The sequence below is a fragment of the Pyxicephalus adspersus genome, chromosome 6 (assembly GCF_032062135.1).
Source record: "Pyxicephalus adspersus chromosome 6, UCB_Pads_2.0, whole genome shotgun sequence".
Lineage (NCBI taxonomy): Eukaryota > Metazoa > Chordata > Amphibia > Anura > Pyxicephalidae > Pyxicephalus > Pyxicephalus adspersus.
The window spans coordinates 36,400,280-36,422,739 of record NC_092863.1 but is presented as its reverse complement, the minus strand read 5'-3'; the positions used below and the strand labels follow the sequence as shown (position 1 = coordinate 36,422,739).

At 42.5% G+C, this 22,460-nt stretch overlaps 2 protein-coding genes and 1 long non-coding RNA gene across 3 annotated transcripts in view; 1 reads left to right on the top strand and 2 right to left on the bottom strand.

Moving 5' to 3' along the window:
• Positions 1 to 8,120, bottom strand: part of TBC1D10A (TBC1 domain family member 10A) — a 39,255-nt gene extending 31,135 nt beyond the window's left edge. Inside the window, exon 1 of the mRNA XM_072415268.1 lies at positions 7,823 to 8,120. Coding sequence (XP_072271369.1) covers positions 7,823 to 8,004 — 182 coding nt within the window. The 5' untranslated portion in view covers positions 8,005 to 8,120. The remainder of the gene's footprint in view (positions 1 to 7,822) is intronic.
• A 163-nt stretch (positions 8,121 to 8,283) lies between these two features.
• LOC140333547 (uncharacterized) overlaps positions 8,284 to 22,460 on the top strand; it is a 17,642-nt gene continuing 3,465 nt past the window's right edge. The window contains exon 1 of the long non-coding RNA XR_011921387.1: positions 8,284 to 8,565. This is a non-coding gene — a long non-coding RNA (uncharacterized lncRNA). The remainder of the gene's footprint in view (positions 8,566 to 22,460) is intronic.
• On the bottom strand, positions 12,289 to 22,367 carry MTFP1 (mitochondrial fission process 1). The gene is made up of 4 exons (XM_072415270.1): positions 22,019 to 22,367; positions 17,299 to 17,426; positions 14,578 to 14,810; positions 12,289 to 12,497 (listed from the first exon to the last, which is right to left on the bottom strand). Exons 1-4 carry the CDS (start codon positions 22,086 to 22,088, stop codon positions 12,413 to 12,415), a joined length of 516 nt encoding a protein of 171 aa, XP_072271371.1. The 5' UTR covers positions 22,089 to 22,367; the 3' UTR covers positions 12,289 to 12,412.

Sequence of the window (22,460 nt, the reverse complement as noted above, 5' to 3'; positions counted from 1 at the left end):
GAGCTTCTAGATGAGAACAACCAGGGAGGTAGAATTTTAGAAGATGGTGAAAATGGCAGTTCAGATTTTTTTTCAGAGCGGTTGGCATGAGCTTCTATCATCAAATATTAAGTGATGTTTCCACAGCCTCAGCAGTGACACAAAAATATATGATGACCAGAATTATAAAGTAATAAAGTAATATATTCTGCCTTTGGAAAAAAATAAAGTCAATGCATTCAGCATGAGACATCCCCTCCATACCATCAGCTCAGACCATGGCATCCAGCAAAGGGCAACCCCCCCGCCATAACATCTGCTCAGACCATGATATCCCCTCCAAAACATCTGCTCAGACCATGGCATCCAGATGGAGGTATCCCCTCCATAAAACCTGCTTGGTACATGGCATCCCTTGCATAACATCTGTTCAGACCATGGCATCCAACAATAGGGCATCCCCTCCATAGCACTTGTTCAGAATATGGCAACCAGAAAGACATCCCCTCCATAACATCTGTTCAGTACATGGCATCCCCAGCATAACATCGGTTCCGACCATGGCATCCAAGAATAGGGCCCCCCCTCAATAGCATTTGTTCAGACCATGGCAACCAGAAAGACATACCCTTCATACATGGGTTCAGACCATGGCATCGCCAGCATAACATTGGTTCCAACCATGGCATTCAACAATAGGGCACCCCCTCCATAGCATTTGTTCAGGCCATGGCAACCAGCAAAAAATATGCCCTTAATAAATTAGAATCATTGATCGAAAAATTAAGCTAGCAGGATAACCATTTTGAAGAAAATATAGTAAATGAATAGGAGTGTTCGTAGTCCTCCCCAGAAGGTTTTAGCCGGTTGCTCCACCGGGCTGCAGTGCCTCCCCCGCCCACCTCTCATCCTCTGCACGGATCTCAGTGAGGCTGCTCTGTGCTCCGCTGTCAGGGAACTCAGCACACATCTCAACCTTGATGGGAGTGGCACACAGGCAGCCCAAACTATATGTAATAGTATGAGTTGGGATTTTTATTAAAAAAAGCTGCTTCCAAAATGTATCTGCCCGAGTAGACGTGTACAATGACATCAGCAGGAGCAACACTGATAGAAATCACTAGGTGTACCAACCTTCATATCTCCTAAACCGTATGTTGTAATTACAGGGTACAGAGGGGATTCTCATAGCCACTAGTAACCAAAATAGCAGCCCCCTAGATTTAAGGAATTTCAAGATTTGGGGGTCGCAAAATTAAAAACTTGTGAAAATATAACATTGGGGTTCCCGTTTCAAAAGCAAATGCGCCTAGGTGACCTTAATTAAAAAATGCAAATAGGGCCACCTACATAGCAAGGAGCACTGGGGTAGGGCCCTAAATGTATACCTACCTGTCACAAATCTATAACTGTCAAACTACGCTACCCTGTTTGCTTCTCTTCTTTGAACCCCAATTTTTTCCCAGAGCGGCAGGGTGTATGAAACCGGAAATATGGGTGCAAGTGGAGGACACCTTTGCCAACCTCCCCTTATAATTTTATTACCTTAGCATTATTAGAACACTCTGCCAATCAAAATGCGCTGCACCTGTTACACATTACTGTGCATTTCTAACACTTGAACTTCAATTTGCCTGGAAAGGAGGGGTTTAAGAAACCACAAAAATGTGTGGGCAACATCTGTGGCAACTATGCCCCACAATTTCATCACTATGGCATAATTAGAACATAGGTACTGGAAGGGTACAGTCATGTGTAACAGGGAGGTGCGTTTGATGGACAGAAGTTTTTTATGTTGTAATAATGCTATGGTGATGAAGGTTTGGGGGTGTTAGCCACAAGAGACCCCCATTCGCATCTTTATGTTTGTTTCCCTGCACCTCTCTGTTCTAGAGAAACCAGCGTTTAGGGTAGAGAAACAGACAGGGTAGCATATGACAATTATAGTTCTGTGAAAGATAGGTAAAAATTTAGGGGACCCAGCCCAATGCTTCTTACTATGTAGGTAGTCCTGGGGGTCCACAATTTGCATTTTCAATTTTGGGCTCTTAGACATACTCTTTTGAAACAGCAACCCCAATGCTCAATTTTGACAAGTTTTAAACTTGTGACCCCTTATTTCTTAAAATTCTTTAAATACATTGGTTACTACTTTTAATAGTAATAGAGACATTATTTTTATGTATTTTTTTTTAGCTATTCGCCCACAGACTTCACAACACTGAGGTCAGGATGTGAGGATAAGGCCTTGGGTTGCGCACAGGACGGTGTCAGATTTTGCCAAGTTGAAGTTGGCTACACACCTTTTGCCCCTTTTTTACTAATGCAAGTGCACACAGCTTTTTTATGGCTAGGAGGGGGCACACAAGCTTGGAAAGGAAAATATTTTATCAGATAAAATTAGTGTTGCCTCCTTATTTGTAAGGATGATTTAACCCTTTGTTGAATTGTGTAAGGGGCTAAACATCTGGTGTTCCCGTTCTTAAAGAGGCTTCCAAATTCCAATTAGCTCTTCACCCACAAACCCCACACCACTGAGGTTAGGATGTGGGAATATACGGCTATATTGCCTGAGCATATGTAAACTATGTTGGGCTTTGTCCTGCTGACCTTGGACAAGAGTCCAAGACGTCTAGCTTCCTGCAGAGATCATAACACGACGGCCAATGTTTACCGTTGCCAGGAATGAAGATGGAGAGCATTGTCATATATTCTTTGACCAGATCCTGTTCATCTGATCCTGTCCATATGAGTAGGATCTATGTAGACAGGTGGGGGGGGATTGGGTAAGTATTTATAACTGGGGACAACCTGGACTGATCTTTGCAGAATGTAATTTGGACTACGCTGAATTACACTGTTACAAAGGTAACTAATATTTTATTAGTTAAAAAGAAGTGTGGTCACCTTATTTCTAGGGCCAATTGAACTTTTTTTAGGAAATGTGCAAAGGATTTTTGGTTAAGAATTTATTTTGCACTGGGGACAAGCAATGGATCAGTCTGCCTGTGATCTATTCTTTGACAACGCTGGAGCTTGCAAAGGTAAATATTAGTTTGTGTGCTTTTGCAAAAGGGAAGAGGGCTGCTCACTTTTTGCCCCCTACCTTTATCAAGCTATATTCTAGGAGACTATTTATGGTTAGGAGAGAGGCACACATGCGCCAATTTTCTTATCCACAAAGCTCCCAAGCCTATAAAAGTGTCTGAGAACAGCAGAGGTAGGTGAATTCTGGCCTTTAGGTCGGATACGGCCTAGTCAGTATTCCAGTCTGGCCTAACCCCCCTAGTTATTCATTGTTGGATCCGGCCTAATTGAACTGTCGCATTATTGCGAGTTCCCGCACAGTAACCCCAATTACAATGCCTAAAGAGCAGAAGAAACACGCAGCTACCAGTCTCCGGAAGGTTGACCTCAAAACGCCATGTCTTCAAACCTGAATGGACTGATAAATTATTCTTCGTCCAACATGGCAAAAAAGCCCTGTGTTTTGTGTGCAACGACACCAACAGCACTTTCAAGCAGTAGAATCTCAAGGAGCATTTCAATGCCAAGCATGCGCACACGTACAGAGACTACACCGCGAATGAGTGGAAGACTGAGGCTGCTCGCTTGCAGTCACGGTTGGAGAAAAACCTTTCCTTGGACACCTTGTTTCTTCTGGCCTAGTGTGCCTTCTTGACCTCCTAAAATGACCTAGTAGTCCAAATGTTTGCCGACCCCTGGCTTACAGGTTAAGGGGAGACACCAGACATAAGCAGCATAACTGCTCACTTCCTACTTAAGATCACTGGTCAGAAGTCACTCTTAATTAACCCATCACCTGGTAGGAAGTGGCAGCAACCATAACAAATCTGTCCCTACATTTTTTTTACCTCTACAAACAATAGAGACACTCATGAACTGGTAACCACACTTGACAGACATGCACTAATTTACACTTAGACAGACGTCTAGACATACACCAGCTGGTAGATATGTACGCTAGTGAGATCTACACAGACAGACTAATAAGCCTAGAGTAGGTCACACAAACACACACACACACACACACCTACATATATAAAAACAACACACATGTATACACACTCTCACACCAGTCGCCAGATGAGGCCTACAACCAACATGCATCCAACACTAGAAAATACGATGACAAGCATCGAGTCGGTTAGCTTAGTTTAGTCTACTGTAGGTCCTGCCCTAAAAGAATTTACCTTGTCGTGGTGGGCAGGCTTGTAATCTATTGGCCAAAATCATGCCACCGATTAAAATGCAGAATTATTTCTGTTTAATTTTTTAGCCAGTTGGGTAAACCAAAGGACTCTCGACCAGTGATTACACTACATACACGATTAAAAAGATAAAAAAAAAAAAAACATACCCGAGAACCAAATGGAGTTAGAAGACTACTCAAAATGAGTGCATTTCTTGAAAAGAACTTAAAGAACTTTTTACAAATTATTATATAATAAATTTACTGGAGCAGGATGGTAAAAGACATGGATTTCTTGGGAAGTGAAGCTAGCAGAGTAAGGCAAATATCAAGAGTATAGTTCCCCCCAGCCCCTGTTTGGTGGGCAGCCCACCCAGCTGCCCTGCCCCCTCTGGCCGCCTCTTATCAGCAGCTCTAATCCGCTGAACGGACAATGGAGAGGCTGCTCTGTTCTCCGATGTCATACGTTCAGAGGATTCCAGCTGCAAATAAGAGCCAGGAGTTGAGAACAGCACAGCTACGATGAGATCGGGACACAGGCTGCCCTTCCCCCATTTTCTAGTTTTCTATTGAAAAAATAACTATTGTTGAACAATATAACCGCCTGAGTGGGTGTGTGTAATGACATCATGGGCAGCAAAATAGCTGTGTGTGTGTATCTGCATGTCATTTTGCAGCCTTACAACTCACTGTATACAAACCTTTATATCTCCTTAACCGTATGTCATAGTGACTTGAAATATTCGGGCTGCAAAAGGGACCCTCATAGCTAATCACAATTTCAGCACCCAGATGATAAAAATGTAAAGATGTGGGGATCACAAATGTAAAAACTTGTGAAAATATAACATTGGGGTTGCTGTTTCAAAAGCAATAGCGCCTAGGTGACCTTAATTAAAAATGAAAATTGGTGAACCCCGGTGCCACTTACATAGCAAGGAGCATTAGGGTGGGGCCCCTAAATTTATACCTATCACAAATCTGTCATACTATGTTACCTTGTCTGCTTCTCTTCTTTGTATTCCAATTTCCCTAGAATGGTGAGGGGCCTCCTAAGTGCCCTTTCTTATATAACAACAACAACCCAAATGTTCAATTTCCAAGCATTTTAAACTTGTGATTTTCATATTTTGATATTCTTAAAAGAAATTCTGGTTATTAGCAGCTATGAGAGACCCCTGTGTACCAACAATTTAGGAGATATGAAGGTTTTATCACATTGAGTTTTTAGGCTGAAGAATATGGCAAGAAGACTTTACACGCACAGCTATCACACTCCAGGTGGATACATTTCACAGGCAGTTTTTTTGCCCATAGAATATGGGCCGTGATGAGTCATTTATTTTACATTTTTGGGGAAGACCCCTCCCCTTCCGTCTTTACTGCCATTGTAGTAAAGACTTCAGGGTAAATCTGCAGCCTCCTGGGATATTTGTGTCACATATTACAGGTAGCTGTGGGCTGCTCCTTTTGGGCATGCCCGACATTGGGAACATATAACCAGGAGCTTTCCTATAATGTAAAAAACGCATGCCCAATGGGATCAGCACTCGGTGAGCATCGGAAAGAAGAGGGAAGCTGAGCAAGCTTGGGAAACACTGGGCTGAGTTCATGGACAGACAAAAGTTTTGTGTTATCTAGATATAGCGCTGGGAGGCCACATCTGAAGTTGGGCTGAAGTCATATTAGCAGTAAGGTTGCATTAGCTGGTAACTAGCAGTTACCAAGCAGTCACTCAGAAGGGGTGAATGGCAGTTTTTTTTTACTTTGTCACTGGAGGAACAAAGAGCAGCTAGAGGGATATATTTTTCTAACAGGGCAGAAAGGTAAGTGGGACAATAACTGTGGAGGGATTTGAAGGCAAAGCCAGGAGTTTGAATTTGATTCTAAGGTGAAACAGAAGCCAATGAAGAGAACTACAAAGAGATGCAGCTGAAGAGGAGCGGAGGGAAGGATGGATGAGTCTGGCAGCAGCATTCATAATAGATTGTAGAGGAGAGAGTCGGGTTAGTGGAATACCAGAGAGGAGGATGTTACAGTAGTCCAGGCGGGAGATGATAAGAGCATGTACAAGGAGTTTGGTGGTCTCAGGGGACAGGTAGGGGCAGATTTTGGAAATGTTGTGCGGGTGAAAATGGCAGGGCCTTGAGATCTTCTAGATATAAGTAAAGAACAAGGTGGAATGAATGGTGACACTAAGACAATGTGTCTGTTGGATGGGCTTACTGTGTTATTAACATTTAGAAAGGTGAGAGGGGAAGTGATGAGCTCTCCTTTATCCAGGTTAAGTCTCAGGTACTGGCCTGACATCCATGAAAACATGAAACCTTATCCAGGGCAGGAGACGGGTCTGGGGGTGGACAGACAGATCTGTGTGCCATCTGCATACAGGTGATATTGTAAGTCGCAGGTGGATAGGAGTATTGAATGGGAGAAGAGTTAGCCCTGAAATATTTGTAAGGTGGTCAGATAAACAGAAGTGAACCAAGATATTGCAGTGTCACTGATACCAATTCAGAACCTGGGGAAAAGGAAAGGGACCAACAGTGGAAGCAGAGGAAAGATTTAGGAGAAGAAAAGTCGCTAGTGGCCCCGAGGAGACCATTGGTCACCTTTGTCAGATTTGTTTCTGTGGTGTGCGGAGATCAGAAGTCAGACTGAATCAGGTCATGTAGGGAGTTTAGATAATTGGTTAGTGTTTTGTAGACAAGAAAGGAGTTTGCATGATAGCTAGAAAGCAGAGAGGGGTCTAGGGAGGGTTTATTCGGAATTAGGAGGACATCACCAGTGGAGATGGAGATGTTGATCAGTTTGGTCAATGTAGAGCTATCGTGGAGGAGTGGGAAAGAAATAAATCAGAGGGATTGAAATCAAGCTGACAATTAGTGAACAGAGATGATGAGGCTGAAGATGATTTACAGGTGGATGAAGTCACACAATGACAAGAAATAGGCACACCATGACCTGGATGTAGTGACAACCTTCCCAGACGTACATGTGATAAACATGCCAGTGACACATGGCTGTATTAAACCCAACCATGGGGACCTTGGAACTCCAAGACCGCAGCATTGTGTCCTCACAACCTGTACATACAATCTTCTCTTACTGACAACTATGTCATTGAAGGACCTACCTAGACCAGTCAGTATATGTCCAATCATCTAGTCCCAGGTAAATCTAAAGCGGATTGTACAATTCCATTGCAGTACCTGTGGTGAGCTTTAATAACCCACTTGTGGGGCACACACTGTGACAGCAGTGACACCTTACTGTAAAATAATGACATTTCCTGTGCCCACTGATGTGACCCCCACTCTGACCCCAAAATACCGTGACAAACCCACCGTCACCACATTTGTGTCCCCAAACTTCAGCAGCACACACTGTGACCCCAGTAATAACATTCCTTCATCTCAATGGACACATAAAAGCATTTCATCCACATTGCACTCTCCTTTCATCCATACTTGAACTCCTAGGAGCCGCTCTGTCACCCCAGCAGCGGCACTGTAACACACATTGCCATCAGGTAAGTGATACAATCATGTGACACACTAATCACACATATAGGCTGAGCCCATTCATCCCTATTAGTGACAGCTGTCAGGCCGGGGTCACTCCACTCACCGCAGACCGTCCACATCGCTCTTCAGCAGGAAGCCGTACTTGTCGGTCCTCCTCTCCACCGTGAAGCCATTGATTTCTGAGTCCGAGCCAACAGATTCGAGTTCCGGATCGCTGAGGGTCTCCCTGGTGCCACGAAGACTGGCAGAGGGGGACACACTGCCCTCCTTGGGGCTCCGCGCCATCCCTGATGCCCTCCAGCACTTTAATACCACGGAACCATCACCTCTCCCCGGCCCCTCCGCACCTCTCCGCTCTGATCTTCAGACAGCAGCAGCAGACACCTCCTGCCTGGGGCCTCACTAATCACCCTCCCTCGCTTCCCCTCAGCCAATTGGCACTCAATGTGCAACACGTACAGCCAATGGGTACAGGCTGACGGTCCCAGCGAGCGAATCACAGCCGAGAGCGTTCTGTCACTCAAATCAGTATCCCGCAACACACAACATTAATCATCTTCCTTCCCATCTTCTTAGACGGCCAATCACTGAGCGCGGTAACTGACTCTGGCCAATCGCTGCCTAGAGTCCTAAATGTTGACTTGTCAATCTGTGTGACGTTGCAGTGTGACAGCCACGCTCCAGCACAGCCCGGTAAACATTCTTGTGCTGTCAACACAATCCAATAGGAGTCATCGATCATCCTTCTGTGTCCTACGGGAAGCAAGGACACGTGATGTACTATGTACACAACTTTATTCAACAGATTGAGAGAACACAAAGTTATATTTGGCATCATCCAATCAGGTGAGAGGACTGTCAGAGATGGTTTTTTTTTTGTTTTGTTTACAGTGTAGCCCATGCGATGCCACCGCTTTCAAGAATGCAGAGGGTTTGATTATTGGGCGTAGGGGCGGGGCTTGGCAGGACTGGTGGGCGTGGCTATTTGGTAACTCACATTGACTGTAAATACTTTAAGTCAGAGGTAGGCAAACTCTGGCCTGATGCGGCCTAGCCAGTATTCCAGTCCAGCCTAACACCCCCCTAGTTTTTTATTCTTGGATCTGGCCTAATTGAATTGTCGCGCTATCGTGAGTTCCCGCGATATTATCGAGTTCCCACACGGTAACCCCAATTACTATGCCTAAAGAGCAGAAGCAACGTGCAGCTAGCAATCTCCGGAACGTTGACTTCGATTGTCGTGTCTTCAACCCCAAATGGACTGACACATTATTCTTCATCCAACATGGCAACAAAGCCCTGTGTTTAGTGTGCAGCGACACCAAGCGGGGTGGGTACAAAGGTCCAAATTAGAGACAGGTGACTTGTCCATAGGGCAGATGGTGTGGGCAGTAAGCAATGGCAATGACAGAGTAGTTCTGTTTCAGCCTGTATGTAAAAAAAAAATTCACTCGCATTGTAAGCCCACTGCTCGCACATAGCAAGGACAGGTTTAGAGAAGCAGAAAAAAATGCCATAGAACTTCCTTTTCATTGCAATTCCACAGCAATGGCCGTGATATTGATAATCACAGGCAAGGTCTTAATTTCTGTTTCTGCCTCTTTCACTGTATCAGCACTAAATGAGATCCAAGATTTTGACAGGAAGACCTGAGCCTAGGTGGACGGAAAGACCTGAGCCTAGGTGGACGGGAAGACCTGAGCCTAGGGGGACGGGGAGACCTGAGCCTAGGGGGACGGGAAGACCTGAGCCTAGGTGGACGGAAAGACCTGAGCCTAGGTGGACAGGAAGACCTGAGCCTAGGGGGACGGGGAGACCTGAGCCTAGGGGGACGGGAAGGTCTGAGCCTAGGTGGAGGACGGGAAGACCTGAGCCTAGGGGGACGGGAAGACCTGAGCCTAGGGGGACGGGAAGACCTGAGCTTAGGTGGACAGGAAGACCTGAGCCTAGGTAGACAGGTTGTTGCAAAAAATCTTTAAACAGCAGGCAGAACAGATATAGTAACGTTACCCACAGTCACTTGGCCAAAAAGCCAGAAGGTAAGTGTAAGAAATATTCCCTCATGCCACCCATGTTGCGCATTCCAACAGTAACTAACCCTTTTGAAAAAGGAAGCGGCTCTCATAAGTAGCTAAGGAGTAAAATATCAAACGTCTACTGTTTTGTAAAGTTTACTAAGCCCCCTTCTCCTTTAACTGCTCAAATGTTTCCCTGATTGGAAACAGGGCAGTTAGACTTATTACAGACTTGTCACTGCTGTCCTGTCATAATTCACTAGAACAAATATAAAATGGGGAAGTATGTATAATACAGAGGACAGACAGGTAAATAAGAACATAAAAAATGTCAGTTTTGATGTAAGACTATTCTGACAAGAAATAATTGGTGTGACCGCATAGAAGTTTTCCTTTGGATTGTAGATATTGCACTAGCATGAATATAAAATGGGGGAGAAAGTATACCTGGAGGAACCTTGTTACCTGGCTATATGAACATAGGTGATTTTGGCAGGGTAAAGTTAACTATAAATGCAAACATTAGTTTTATGTATGGTAAATGTAAGACTTCAATCTGTGGATAATGCGTGGATTTTTCTTTTCACTGCACAGAGGTTTCCCTAGCTTGCTGGGGTGCAGTTAGAGTTTTTACAGCCAGGTTTAATCTTCCTATAAAATGGGGAATAGTACTTGTACTCTGGTATGAAGAACAGACAGCAGGACCTAAAGCCTAATAGTATAAACAAAGTTAATATTTGCGGTGTAGAGTTGGCCATAGAAGCAAATGCTGGTTTTGACGTGTGGTAATTATTAGATATTACATGATTTAAAAAGATTCCACATTAACTGCACAGCAGAACTTTCTCTGACTGGGGACATTGCACTAGCTGAAATATAAAAAGAGGATGAAGGCGTACATTTCCAGGTGGTTATGTTGGTATAGATGTTCCTTTAGATGCAAATATCACTTTTGATGATGTGTGGTAAACGTGAGATGTTTAAATATAGGATGGAACTGAGTGCACTAACTGCACACAGGATCCCTTTTTTGGGGACTGTAAAGCTTTTCTTCTTTATATTCTTGTGTTTTGCTCTAGCATTGTTAAATATTGAAGAACATGAGCAGTAGGACCTGTTAGCCTGATGAAAATTATGATGTTGGTGTAGAGTTAGCTGTAAATGCAAATGTTGTATTTCTATGGAAGTCAGTGGTAAATGTGTGATGGGCTTATACAGATTCTTTAAAGGTTATAAGGCTACGTTTCCCTGATTACATGATTTCCAAATACAGATGAAAATTCATTATAAAGGACAGGCATTTATTACTAACACACTATTAGCCTTAATATATCAACATTGCTAATTAAGTTAGTGTAGATTTTTGCTTGTAGATGCGAAGGTCTGTTCTGATGTATGGTAAATGTGTGATATTTCGGTCAGTTAGCCTTATTACAGTATGTCTGGTGAGAATCCCTTCCCATCTGCCTCAGGTAGACTGTATATACACATGCTGGTAAATGTGAGATAATTCAGTGTTAATGTACAATGGGCTTTAATAGAGCCCTTCTTAGTTGTATTTTAGTGTTGTGTAATTTTGTGTGCTCCTATTTACTCTATTGCAGATTTTCTGATTGTTTTCTTTTTTTTTTTTTTTTTTGGGGGGGGGGGGGGGGTGCAGTTTTCTTGGAGCTGGCTGTTAACTTGCTGACCCATACATAGAGCCAATCTAGGCAATAATTAAAAAAACATGATGCTGCATTGTCACTGCTACATGCAGTCCTGCATCCAGCAAAGACTTGCTTGACTGTGCCCTAAGGTTTTAGGTATTTTATCACTTTTCATTTTCTCAAGCCCCATTATGAGAGCCACTCCTCAAAAAGTGTTCAGGGTTTTTTCTAAAAGCAGTTGGTGAAGTTAGGTACTTTTTCCACAATAACATCCCTTGGTGCAGCTATCCAGGACCAATAGCTGTATACCCCACTGTTCTGCTCATCGACAAATAGAGTGTTATAAGGTAAAACAAAGTGAAAAATTTTTACCTGTGTGAAAACTTTCTAGAAGTGAAGGTTTGTGATAAACTTCCAAAAAAACAAGTTCTGGTCTTATTGTAATGGCAGCTCTGTTCTTTGGATCAAAGGGACAGAAGCCCCTCTCTATTTCCACAATCTACTAATGCAAAGTTGTGGGAGGCTTGCAAGCCTGCAGGAAGAAACATGCATTGTATAATACACTGGTTCCCTAGCTACTATTCTTTAAACAGTGCATGCTTGGACATTGTGTACACTCCAAGTTAGTGTGTCAAGTAAAGCAGCCAGCTATCTATTATGTTGTGAAAATGTTGCTGGAACAAAGGTGACGTGGCACTATTCATACAACCCTGCTAACATCATCTCTAGTATTTCTTCTTTTAGACATCCTTTATTGCTGCTGACACTTAGTATTTCCCCAAAAATACTTTTCATCTTTAATTAATATTATCTTCTTGCAGTACTGAAGTATCACTTGCTGCTGGGAGGCTTGGAGAGAAAATATTGCTGATAGAAGAGTTATAATTGGAGCAGAAGCACACATCTTGACAATCTCCTCTGGTGTTTATTTTTAATCCAGTCTGTTTTCTGCAGGACCAAAATAATTAAAACAGAAATAATAGCTGTAGGGTATATTTAAAAGAAAAGTACTGGTCAATGTAGTATATGTCATGTCGTGCGGGAGGCATCTGGCTTGTCTGAGTTATTGTCATACAGTTTTCTGATACTGGAATCCAGCAAAAAGTCCACAGACCTGGAAATACATAAAAACACCAGTTAAGCCATTTGTTATCAATATTTTCTTAATAGAAATCTGCTAGCTTAGGGGTGAGGGAGGGAGAAGGGGTCACAGATGCCTCACTATCCTAGAGATTCCATAAAAAATGCAACATGAGCAATATCTGCTGTGCTAATCCGCAGGCCTTGATGACATGTTCAAAATATAAAAGTATTACAAGATTCAGTATTCGCCTGCATACATTGCAGCTGACAGCAAAGACCACTTGCAGAGTCTATCAAACTGTGCAATATCTTAACTTGGTTCCATGTCATATTACAAATTTTTGGAGGTAAACTTTCAACAATAACAGAACTACAAAGAGTTCTTACCTTTAGCAAGACATCACTGTTGCTTGTCCTCACTAGCAACTGTGTCTGCAGCATTTAGGTAAGGTAAAGCAGAATTGCGCTTCTGCTGGAGAGGGTATATCAGCCTTAGGCGTAGACACATGGCCTCATTTAATAACATTTCCTGTTTAAATTGGTATTTAAACCTATTCTGAAAAAAACATATTGTGACTACACTTACTGTGCAACCCATATGGGTTGTCTTTTAAATTAGATTTCTTTTATTTCATTGCAATGATCCATATGACTGACAGCTCTTCCCTCTGCTACTAACAGACTGTCCACATATGTCCAAGAAGAGAAAACTTGGCACCCAGGGCAGGTCATAGTTCATGAAAAGTAAAAATCGGTAAAGTTCAATCAATGGCAGAGGAATATGCAATCCCTAAAGTGGCCCTTCTTCAGTACCAGAATCACAAATAAAACAGCCTGGAGACATGTGCTTTAAAAGTTATATGCCATGTTAAAATTTTAATTCTAAGCAGTCAGCAGGAATCCCTTTGGGACTGCCTTGACTTGAGCAAAGTAAATTTAGAGAAGTTACAACCAAAGAAAAGGCCTTTGGACCCAGAGCTGGCTGGCATTTGTTGTAAACGTTCGCCATCTTGTGGCCACGTGTAATATTGCAGCAGCTCACAATTTATCTAAAGGGATAGTGTATTATCAAATGTATTCCCCTTATAAATGGGTAATTGAGGTTTCCCAACTTTGTACTATTAAATGAAGGTAGAGACCAAGAGATGGCCATGGACTGGGGAGGGTGGGACACAGAGGCAGCTGGTGGTGGACACGAATGACTGGTGGATTTCAAACTATCCTTGTTGAATCAAATTATTGAAAATCTATGAAAAGTAGTCTTTTTTTGCAGAGTTTCCCAAACTAAGATATTTGCCTGGAGGTTATGATGATTCTTTGGTCCAATAGGTTTCTAAACTACTGATTTGGAATAAATAAACATATCATGTATGAAGTAAATATGAAGCTTGCTTCTTCTAAAATGCTAGTTGTCTAGCTTTTGTCTAGTTTCACTTGTTGATGCCCAAGGGTGTCTGGGTTTCAGTCTAATTCAATCATATTAATGTACAGCTATGAAGATCACGAGTTCTGATTTCATTCTGATTTTTCTTATCTTGTTCCAGGTTAGTATGTGTGGAGATCAGGGGCTTTCCAGGCTGATCAGTTAAGGTATATTCCCAGTGAAAATCAGTTTTAAAAACTACCTAAGCAAGGTTGATAGTAATTAAATTTGAGATTTTTTCTCCCAATAAATTGTATTCATAGTGCTTTAAAGGAAAACACAGTAATATTCTGATCCAGGGAATTGATCAAAATGCCTTTTGAAGTTTAAGCTTTGCTTTTGTAAGGAGATAAAAATTCCTTTATTTTCACTCTAATTATTCAAGGCTCTGATAAAGGAAAAATACACACAGGGGAAAACTTCTAGATGCCTATAGCAATTAATCAGTTGTGGTTTCTGCATATGAAATGAAATTCTTGGGATGCTTTTTCTGTAACAATATGAAACCTTTTTCATTCATCATCCATTGTCCATTGCATCATCCATATGTCAATTAGCATTTCTTAAATGGATAAAAACATTTTTTCAATTAATCATTGTTTTTAAATTTAAAAAAAAAAAATCAGCATTCCAGTAATGAGGATACAATAAAAATACTGGTAGTTATTCAGTAATTGGTAACACTTACCTATCTATGGGTGTTATGATAACTGGAATAGCAGAAAGACCTATTGCAGTAGTAGCCCATTTTCTTGCTGGGAGAGGCCATCGGGTGACACGTCCCATTATATAAAGTGAAGCAGCACATATTCGGTTGATGGTAAATCCTGGAATGGCTACAGATGCAAACGCTTGCCAGACAAATGTATCTATCACTGCCACTGTGACGTCCTTTGTTTTTCCTGGGCTGTCTTTGTTCAGCTGAAGAAAAAGATCAAAAAATAAAACAAAATTGTTTAATTTGTTTACTTGCTATTCTAAAAGTCTTATGAGAAGAAAAACTTTTCTTGTGCTCTGTGTGTTTAGGTGAAATGTATCTTATTGGGGTTGGTTACTAAAATTGCAAAGTAAAATAAACCATTGCAGAGGATATATTATAAGCTTGGTAAATGAGATGAAGCTCTGCTGACTTTACCCAACCAACCATGTGCATCAGCAAATGATGCTGGGATAGGTTGCGTAACCCACCATCCCCTGGTGGTAAAAAACTGCTATGTGCATGTGCAGGAGTTACGCCATTCCGGCCTGGCCAATCAGGATGGTGGGAGATCCAAAACTAGGAAGAAGACTTGGTGAAGATGGTGATGGAAGAAGGGGAGTGTTGGTAAAAATTGCAGTCAGAAAAGTAAGGTTATTTTATTGAAGAAGGGACATTGCCTGTCTCTTTTGCAATAAAGGATTCATATTGGTTGCAATTTTTTAGTTAAAATCTTTGGTTCCACTTTAAATTCCTTTAGTAAATCATCCCCATTGCATCTTTTTATGTAGGACGAAGCTGTAAAGTGTTGCTATGTGTATGACAATATTAGTTAGAGTTGTCCTGTTCTGGAGTGCTAACATCACTAACAGTGCGGTGACTAGAATTCAGTTTTACGGTCCCAGAACTTCCAAATTGCTGAATCCAATTGGTTACCACTACATAAAATGTGCCAAAAATGTACTGCCCTCTCACAGTTGCAGAAAAGGCAAAATCCTTTACCCAGTGCACAATGATGTGTATTTTAATGAGATTAGATTATTTTAGTGGCCAGTATTTATAAATAGTAATCAGACACCTTTAACCTCCTGAGCGTTACACTGAGGTCTAGATTTCTGTACCAAAAGTGATCCACTGTTTTTCATGAAATTTTTTTTTTAAATTGTAGACCTGTAACTTACAGAAATATGTCCGAACAGGGGTTCTAGTAGATATTATGAATATAAAAAATGTTTAAAACACACAATCATTTAAAAAAAAAATTACTTTTAATAAAATTAAAGGAAAAACACAAAAATCAGCTTAAACAAAGCTTGAAGCCATGGCAGGGGGGGTCAGGCAGGCGGTGATGTCCAGGTCCAGGCAGAGATGTCAGAGTCCAAGCAGAGGTCAAAGCAGGCGGAGATGTCAGAGTCCAGGCAGAGGTCAGGGCAGGTGGCAGGCAGAGATGTTGGAGTCCAGGCAGAGGTCAAAGCAGGCAGCAAATGGTCAAAATTAGGCGAAGATCAGCAAAGGTAAGATAAGACACAGTGTTACACACTAGCCATCCAGGGAATAAGTGGCAATTTTTAAAACTTTGATTCTGTATTTATTGGGGTTTGTTTTGAATTATTTTGTATTGATTGGATACGGGAGTTTGTATCCAATCCAATACAAAATAAGAATTTGAATTTCCAAGTTATTTACTTTTATTTTATTTATTTTTTTGTATTGGATTGGATACAGGAGTTTGTATTCAATCCAATACAAAATGAGCGTTTGAATTTACCAGTTATGTACTTTGTATTAATTTTATATTATTTTGGATTGGATTGGATACGCAAGTTTGTATCCAATCAAATACAAAATATAAATTTGAATTTCCAAGTTATTTACTTTTATTTTATTTTTTTTAATTTTTTTGTATTGGATTGGATAGGGAGTTTGTATCCAATCCAATACAAAATGACAGTTTGAATTTACCAATTACAAACTTTGTATTTATTTGAATCATTTTGTATTGGATTCAATACAGGAGTTTGTATTGAATCCAATACAAAATTAATGAATGAGTTTCTATTTGAATTTCCCGCACACGCGCCGACGTCATCGCGCACGCACAAGAAGCCACAAGAGGCTTCTTGTTTCAGAGATCACCCGGCGCTGGAACGAGAACAACGCTGGATGATCAGCGGGAGCAGGTAAGAAACCGGCCGGCATCTTGTGTTCCGCCGGCCGGCCAGCGGAGCACAATATGCTGGCCGGCTTCTTACCTGGTCCCGCTGGTAAAAGAGAAGGCACCCGACGCTGGAGAGGGAGACCGACGGACGACGATTGACGGAGGACGACGCTGGAACACGAACCCGACGCTGGATGAGCACAGGGGGACCGAGATTTTCCCTACATTAAAATCCCCACTTACCTGGGTAAGTGGGGATTTTAATGTACGGAAAATCTCGGGCTTAACGAAAAGAGCAACTTTTTTGAGCCCGTACGAAGGTCGGGCTTAACGGCAAGGAGGTTAAGGAAAAATTATTTGGGATAAATACTGTTTTAGTTTAAATCACAAATTATTTAAACTTTTTTTTGGTTTTATTTTTTGAAATGACAACTGATTCCCAGAGCACCATGGATTAGCCAAAACAGTTGCTGAAAACTGGGAACTCTTACCTCATATCACTACTACTATTCACTACTGTCAATGTAATATAAATACAATAAAACTGTGCATACCTCTGCTGCTTTCTTTCCTTTATCTGCAGCATCTGCAGTAACATAGGCTGTGGCTACACCATAGGTAGCCCAAACTAGTGATTTAGGCACCAGGGCTCGAAATGACTCTCCAACTTCATTAGCATAGCCTGAAAAACAAAGAACCTGATATTATCTTCAAAATTATTACATAAGTGTTGATAAGCTTTTTATGGCATCTGCATTTGTTTCTTATAAACTGGCACATACATACACACAGAAAAAGTGTTACTTGATATCTACTGACCCCAAGTATCATCCATGACAGGAGGAAACACAAGACTAGTGAATTTAAAAGTGCATCAGGAAGCCACTACCTTTAGGTATAGTAATAAACACTGATAGCAATACACTAAAAACATAAAGCTAATAAATCAGCTGGGAACTCAACCAACCTGGAGGATTCTTGAAAAGCTATTTTTTGGGGTTATAACATGATTTTTACTTTCCTCATCATTCTCTAAGAAAGATGAGAGATATAAAACGGGAAATTACTTTTAATTAAAGAGCTCTCTGAAAGACATGCATACAGCTGGCAAGTTTTGATGTACAGAGTTAGTCCAAGGTGGCTGCCAAACAATGTCTTGGCTAGCCTTGAGGGCAAAACTTTATTCCAGACCTAGCTAAAGGAATGAATCAAAAAATTCTATTGGGTGCTAGGGCACCCAAAGATTTCTCAGTCTTACAAAACCAGGATCTCATTATCGATACTGTTAAACCCATTGACTGTAGTAGGATGGTAATTTAGTCTTGATATAGTATGCCTGATGGTTCAAGTATGGCTTCTCCATGGCAAAGTCCTTTTCAATTCTGGTCTGACAACCATTAGGCAAGCTGGCTCAGTGCTGGAAAGTTCTTTTGAGAACTTAAGACTCCTTACCAGACACTCCCACTGGAAACCATTTCAAGGATTTGCCAGAGGGCAGAGAGAATGAACTTCCAATACCAGAGCTAGACTTCTCAATCCATAAACCCGAGATAAAATGGTGAATCAACGTATTCCAGGTTCTGACTGATTACCCCATAATGACAGGGGTTGGAGTTTAGAAATGGCACCAAAGATCTGATTTGATGCCTCTTTTACATTGTCCACCACACTCCAAATTAGATTCTAGTTATCCCAGAACTGGACCGACATGTTCCAAAATGGAAGAATATTGCACTGAAAAGGGCTGGCTTGGTACTGGGCAAACAAAGCTGGGCATGGACATCCATGGTATTAAACGGTGATTGCTTGGGTTGTATCAAAGTAGAGACTCGTAGATTCCAGGAGCTGACCAGCACCAATTACTGAAGGAAAGAGTCAGACATTCTGGGTGCACCTGCAACACTGAAGTATCAAACAATGTGGATACAATGTATGTAACAGGGTTACTATTGGATTTACCATGCTCTGGTAATGTGGGACCCTTACTACCACCAATAATCACCATCCTAATGTTGGAAAGATGGGTGTTGTGACTGGGTAGGTCCTGGGTGTCCACCTAGCTAGTCAGGAAAGTGAAAAGAAAAAATGATAGACTCGCTGGATTCCATGCTTCAGTAACCTGAGGACAATGACTCATGTGAATACTTTTAAACTTTCTAGTCTTATGTTTCCTGCAGACAGGTCCAGCCGTCTCTCGAGTCAGCTTGAAGGATGATCGGCAAGAAATGGTGGATAAATGCCCTGCACATTTTTTCTGCGTGTTTGGTAAAGGTGTGTTCAGGTTGTTGCTAGTAAAACATTTTGTACTACGCAATCCCTGACCTTTTTTCAGCGTGTGTGTGTTGCACTTTAATTTTTAACCATTATAACCTAGTAGGGTGTAAATGGGTTTACTTTGTACACATTCGATTCCAACAAAGCTGACCTGAAACAAGAATGCAGATGAAGGCAGTCAGCACCCTGTATAATCACTTTGGATCATTTTCAGACGTCATGAAAGGCTCCTGGCATCTTCAGAATGGGACTTTAGTAATGGCAGTCTCCATTCTCCTCTAATATAGTTTTCTTTTTCCAGCACTGTCCTCACAAAGTTACCTTAAATTTACATGGAGGCCGTACCTCTTGGTAATGCTAGTTATTTCCATGTGAGGTTTACATTAAACAACAACTCCAGCTATAAATAAAAAAAAACATATCTATTTTTACCACATAAAATGTATTATTATTAATATTATTATTATTATTATTATTAATAAACAGGATTTATAAAGCGCCAACATATTATGCAGCGCTGTACATTAAATAGGGGATGCAAATGACAGACGAGTACAGACAGTGACACGGGAGGAGAGGACCCTGCCCCGAAGAGCTTACATTCTAGAAGTTGAGGAAGTCTCATACAATAGGAGGGGAGATATGTAGTGGTGGGAAGCAGTGAGGGTTTTAAAAGACAGAAGAAGACGGGTAAGCAAGTTTACAAAATGGGTTTTGAGTGCTCCTTTAAATTTGAAGAAAGTAGGAGCAAGCTGAATAGGACGAGGAAAACCATTCCAGAGAGTCGGGGCAGCTCTAGAGAAGTCTTGAAGCCATGCGTGTGATGGGGTAATGAGTGAGGAAGTCAGTAGTAGGTCATAAAATGACACGTATGTAAGGTGTGAGAGGACACAAATGTGAGAGGACACGTATGTAAGGTGAAGGGAGGACACGTATGTAAGGTGAGAGAGGGACACATATGTGAGAGGACACGTATGTAAGGTGAGAGAGGGATGCATATGTGAGAGGACACATATGTAAGGAGAGAGGGGGACATGCATGTGAGAGGACTCGTATGTAAGGTGAGAGAGCGACGCAAAATGTGAGAGGACACGTATGTAAGGTGAGAGGAGGACATGCATGTGAGAGGAGGTGAGAGAGGGAGACAAATGTGAGAGAAGACACGTATGTAAGGTGAGGACAGGTATGTAAAAGGACATGTATGTAAGGTGAGAGGAGGACACGTATGTAAGTTGAGAGGAGGACAGGTACGTACGGTGAGGGGAGGACACGTATGTAAGGTGAGAGAGGGACGCATATGTGAGAGAACACATATGTAAGGAGAGGACACGTATGTAAGGTGAGAGGAGGACATGCATGTGAGAGGACTCGTATGTAAGGTGAGAGAGCGACACAAATGTGAGAGGACAGGTACGTACGGTGAGGGGAGGACACGTATGTAAAAGGACACGTATGCACGGTGAGAGGAGCATGCGTATGTACGGTGAGAGGAGCACGCGTATGTGAGAGGACATGTAAGGTGGGAGAGGGACACGTATGTAAAAGGACACATATGTAAGGTGAGAGGAGGACACGTATGTGAGAGGACACGTATGTAAGTTGAGAGGACAGGTATGTACGGTGAGGGGAGGATACGTATGTAAGAGGACACGTATGTACGGTGAGAGTAGGACACGTATGTGAGAGGACACGTAAGGTGGGAGAGGGACACATATGTAAGGTGAGAGTAGGACACGTATGTGAGAGGACACGTAAGGTGGGAGAGGGACACATATGTAAGGTGAGAGTAGGACACGTATGTGAGAGGACACGTATGTAAAGTGAGAGGAGGACAGGTATGTACGGTGAGGGGAGGACACGGGTGGGAGGAGGACACGTATGTGAGAGGACACTATGTCAGTTGAGAGGAGGACAGGTACGTACGGTGAGGGGAGGACATGTATGTAAGAGGACACATATGTACGGTGAGAGGAGCACACGTATGTACGGTGGAAGGAGCACGCGTATGTGAGAGGACACGTAAGGTGGAAGAGGGACACGTATGTAAGGTGAGGACACGTATGTAAAAGGACACGTATGTAAGGTGAGAGGAGGACACGTATGTGAGAGGACACAAATGTAAGGTGAGGACACGTATGTAAAAGGACACTTATGTAAGGTGAGAGGACACGTATGTAAGTTGAGAGGAGGACACGCATGTGAGAGGACACGTATCTAAGGTGAGAAAGGGACACAAATGTGAGAGGACACTTATGTAAGGTGAGGACAAGTATGTAAGGTGAGAGGAGGACACGTATGTAAGTTGAGAGGAGGACAGGTACGTACGTTGAGGGGAGGACACGTATGTAAGAGGACACGTATGTACGGTGAGAGGAGCATGTGTATGTACAGTGCGAGGAGTACGCGTATGTGAGAGGACATGTAAGGTGGGAGAGGGACACGTATGTAAAAGGACACATATGTAAGGTGAGGAGGAGGACACGTATGTAAGTTGAGAGGAGGACAGGTACGTACGGTGAGGGGAGGACACGTATGTAAGAGGACACGTATGTACGGTGAGAGAAGCACGCGTATGTGAGAGGACACGTAAGGTGGGAGAGGGACACGTATGTAAGGTGGGAGAGGGACACATGTAAAAGGACACATATGTAAGGTGAGAGGAGGACACGTATGTGAGAGGACACGTATGTAAGTTGAGAGGGGGAAAGGTATGTACGGTGAGGGGAGGACACATATGTGAGGTGAGAGGAGGACACATATGTAAGGTGAGAGGACATGCATGTGAGAGGACACGTATGTAAGGTGAGAGGAGGACATGCATGTGAGGGGACACGTATGTAAGGTGACGACAGGTGTGTAAGAGGACATGTATGTAAGGTGACGACAGGTGTGTAAGAGGACATGTATGTAAGGTGAGAGACGTACAGAAATGTGAGAGGACACGTATGTGAGAGGACATGTATGTAAGGTGAGGACAGGTATGTAAGCTGTGTTACTTACCCAGGTACCGGACCCAGGTGTCCCTGTAGAGGTCAGGCTGTGGGGGCGCTGTGCCGTGCTGGGGTGCCATGACCGCTCCGCACCAACACTCGGCACACTTCAGGAAGGACGGGGAAGTCAGGGACCGTCACACAACTACCCACACAGGTACAGCACTGCCTCCTCACACTACACAGGAAGGACTGACAACCCCCTGGGCTATACAGGGCCGATGGCTGCACCAATCCACAGACACTCATTACACTGCATTACATGACGAGTGGAAGCATTATACCGCACAGTCCCGGCTTCTGACAAGAGTCTGTAATACTGGCATACAAGCTCGGCCCGGGCTGTGTTATATAACAGCCCTGCAAAGACATGAGGACATATACATTACAGGACATGAATACTCAGTCCTCTGCGTTATGAAATCCCGACTGATCTTGTTAGACGGTCCCAG

Coding starts and splice junctions, on each gene's coding strand:
- MTFP1 (XM_072415270.1), bottom strand. CDS start 22,088: ATGGCACCCCAGCACGGCACAGCGCCCCCACAGCCTGACCTCTACAGG. Junction 17,427..22,018: donor CACCTGGGTCCGGTACCTGG/GTAAGTAACACA, acceptor TTTGTTTTTCAG/GCTATGCTAATGAAGTTGGA. Junction 12,498..14,577: donor ATCATAACACCCATAGATAG/GTAAGTGTTACC, acceptor ATGTATTTCCAG/GTCTGTGGACTTTTTGCTGG.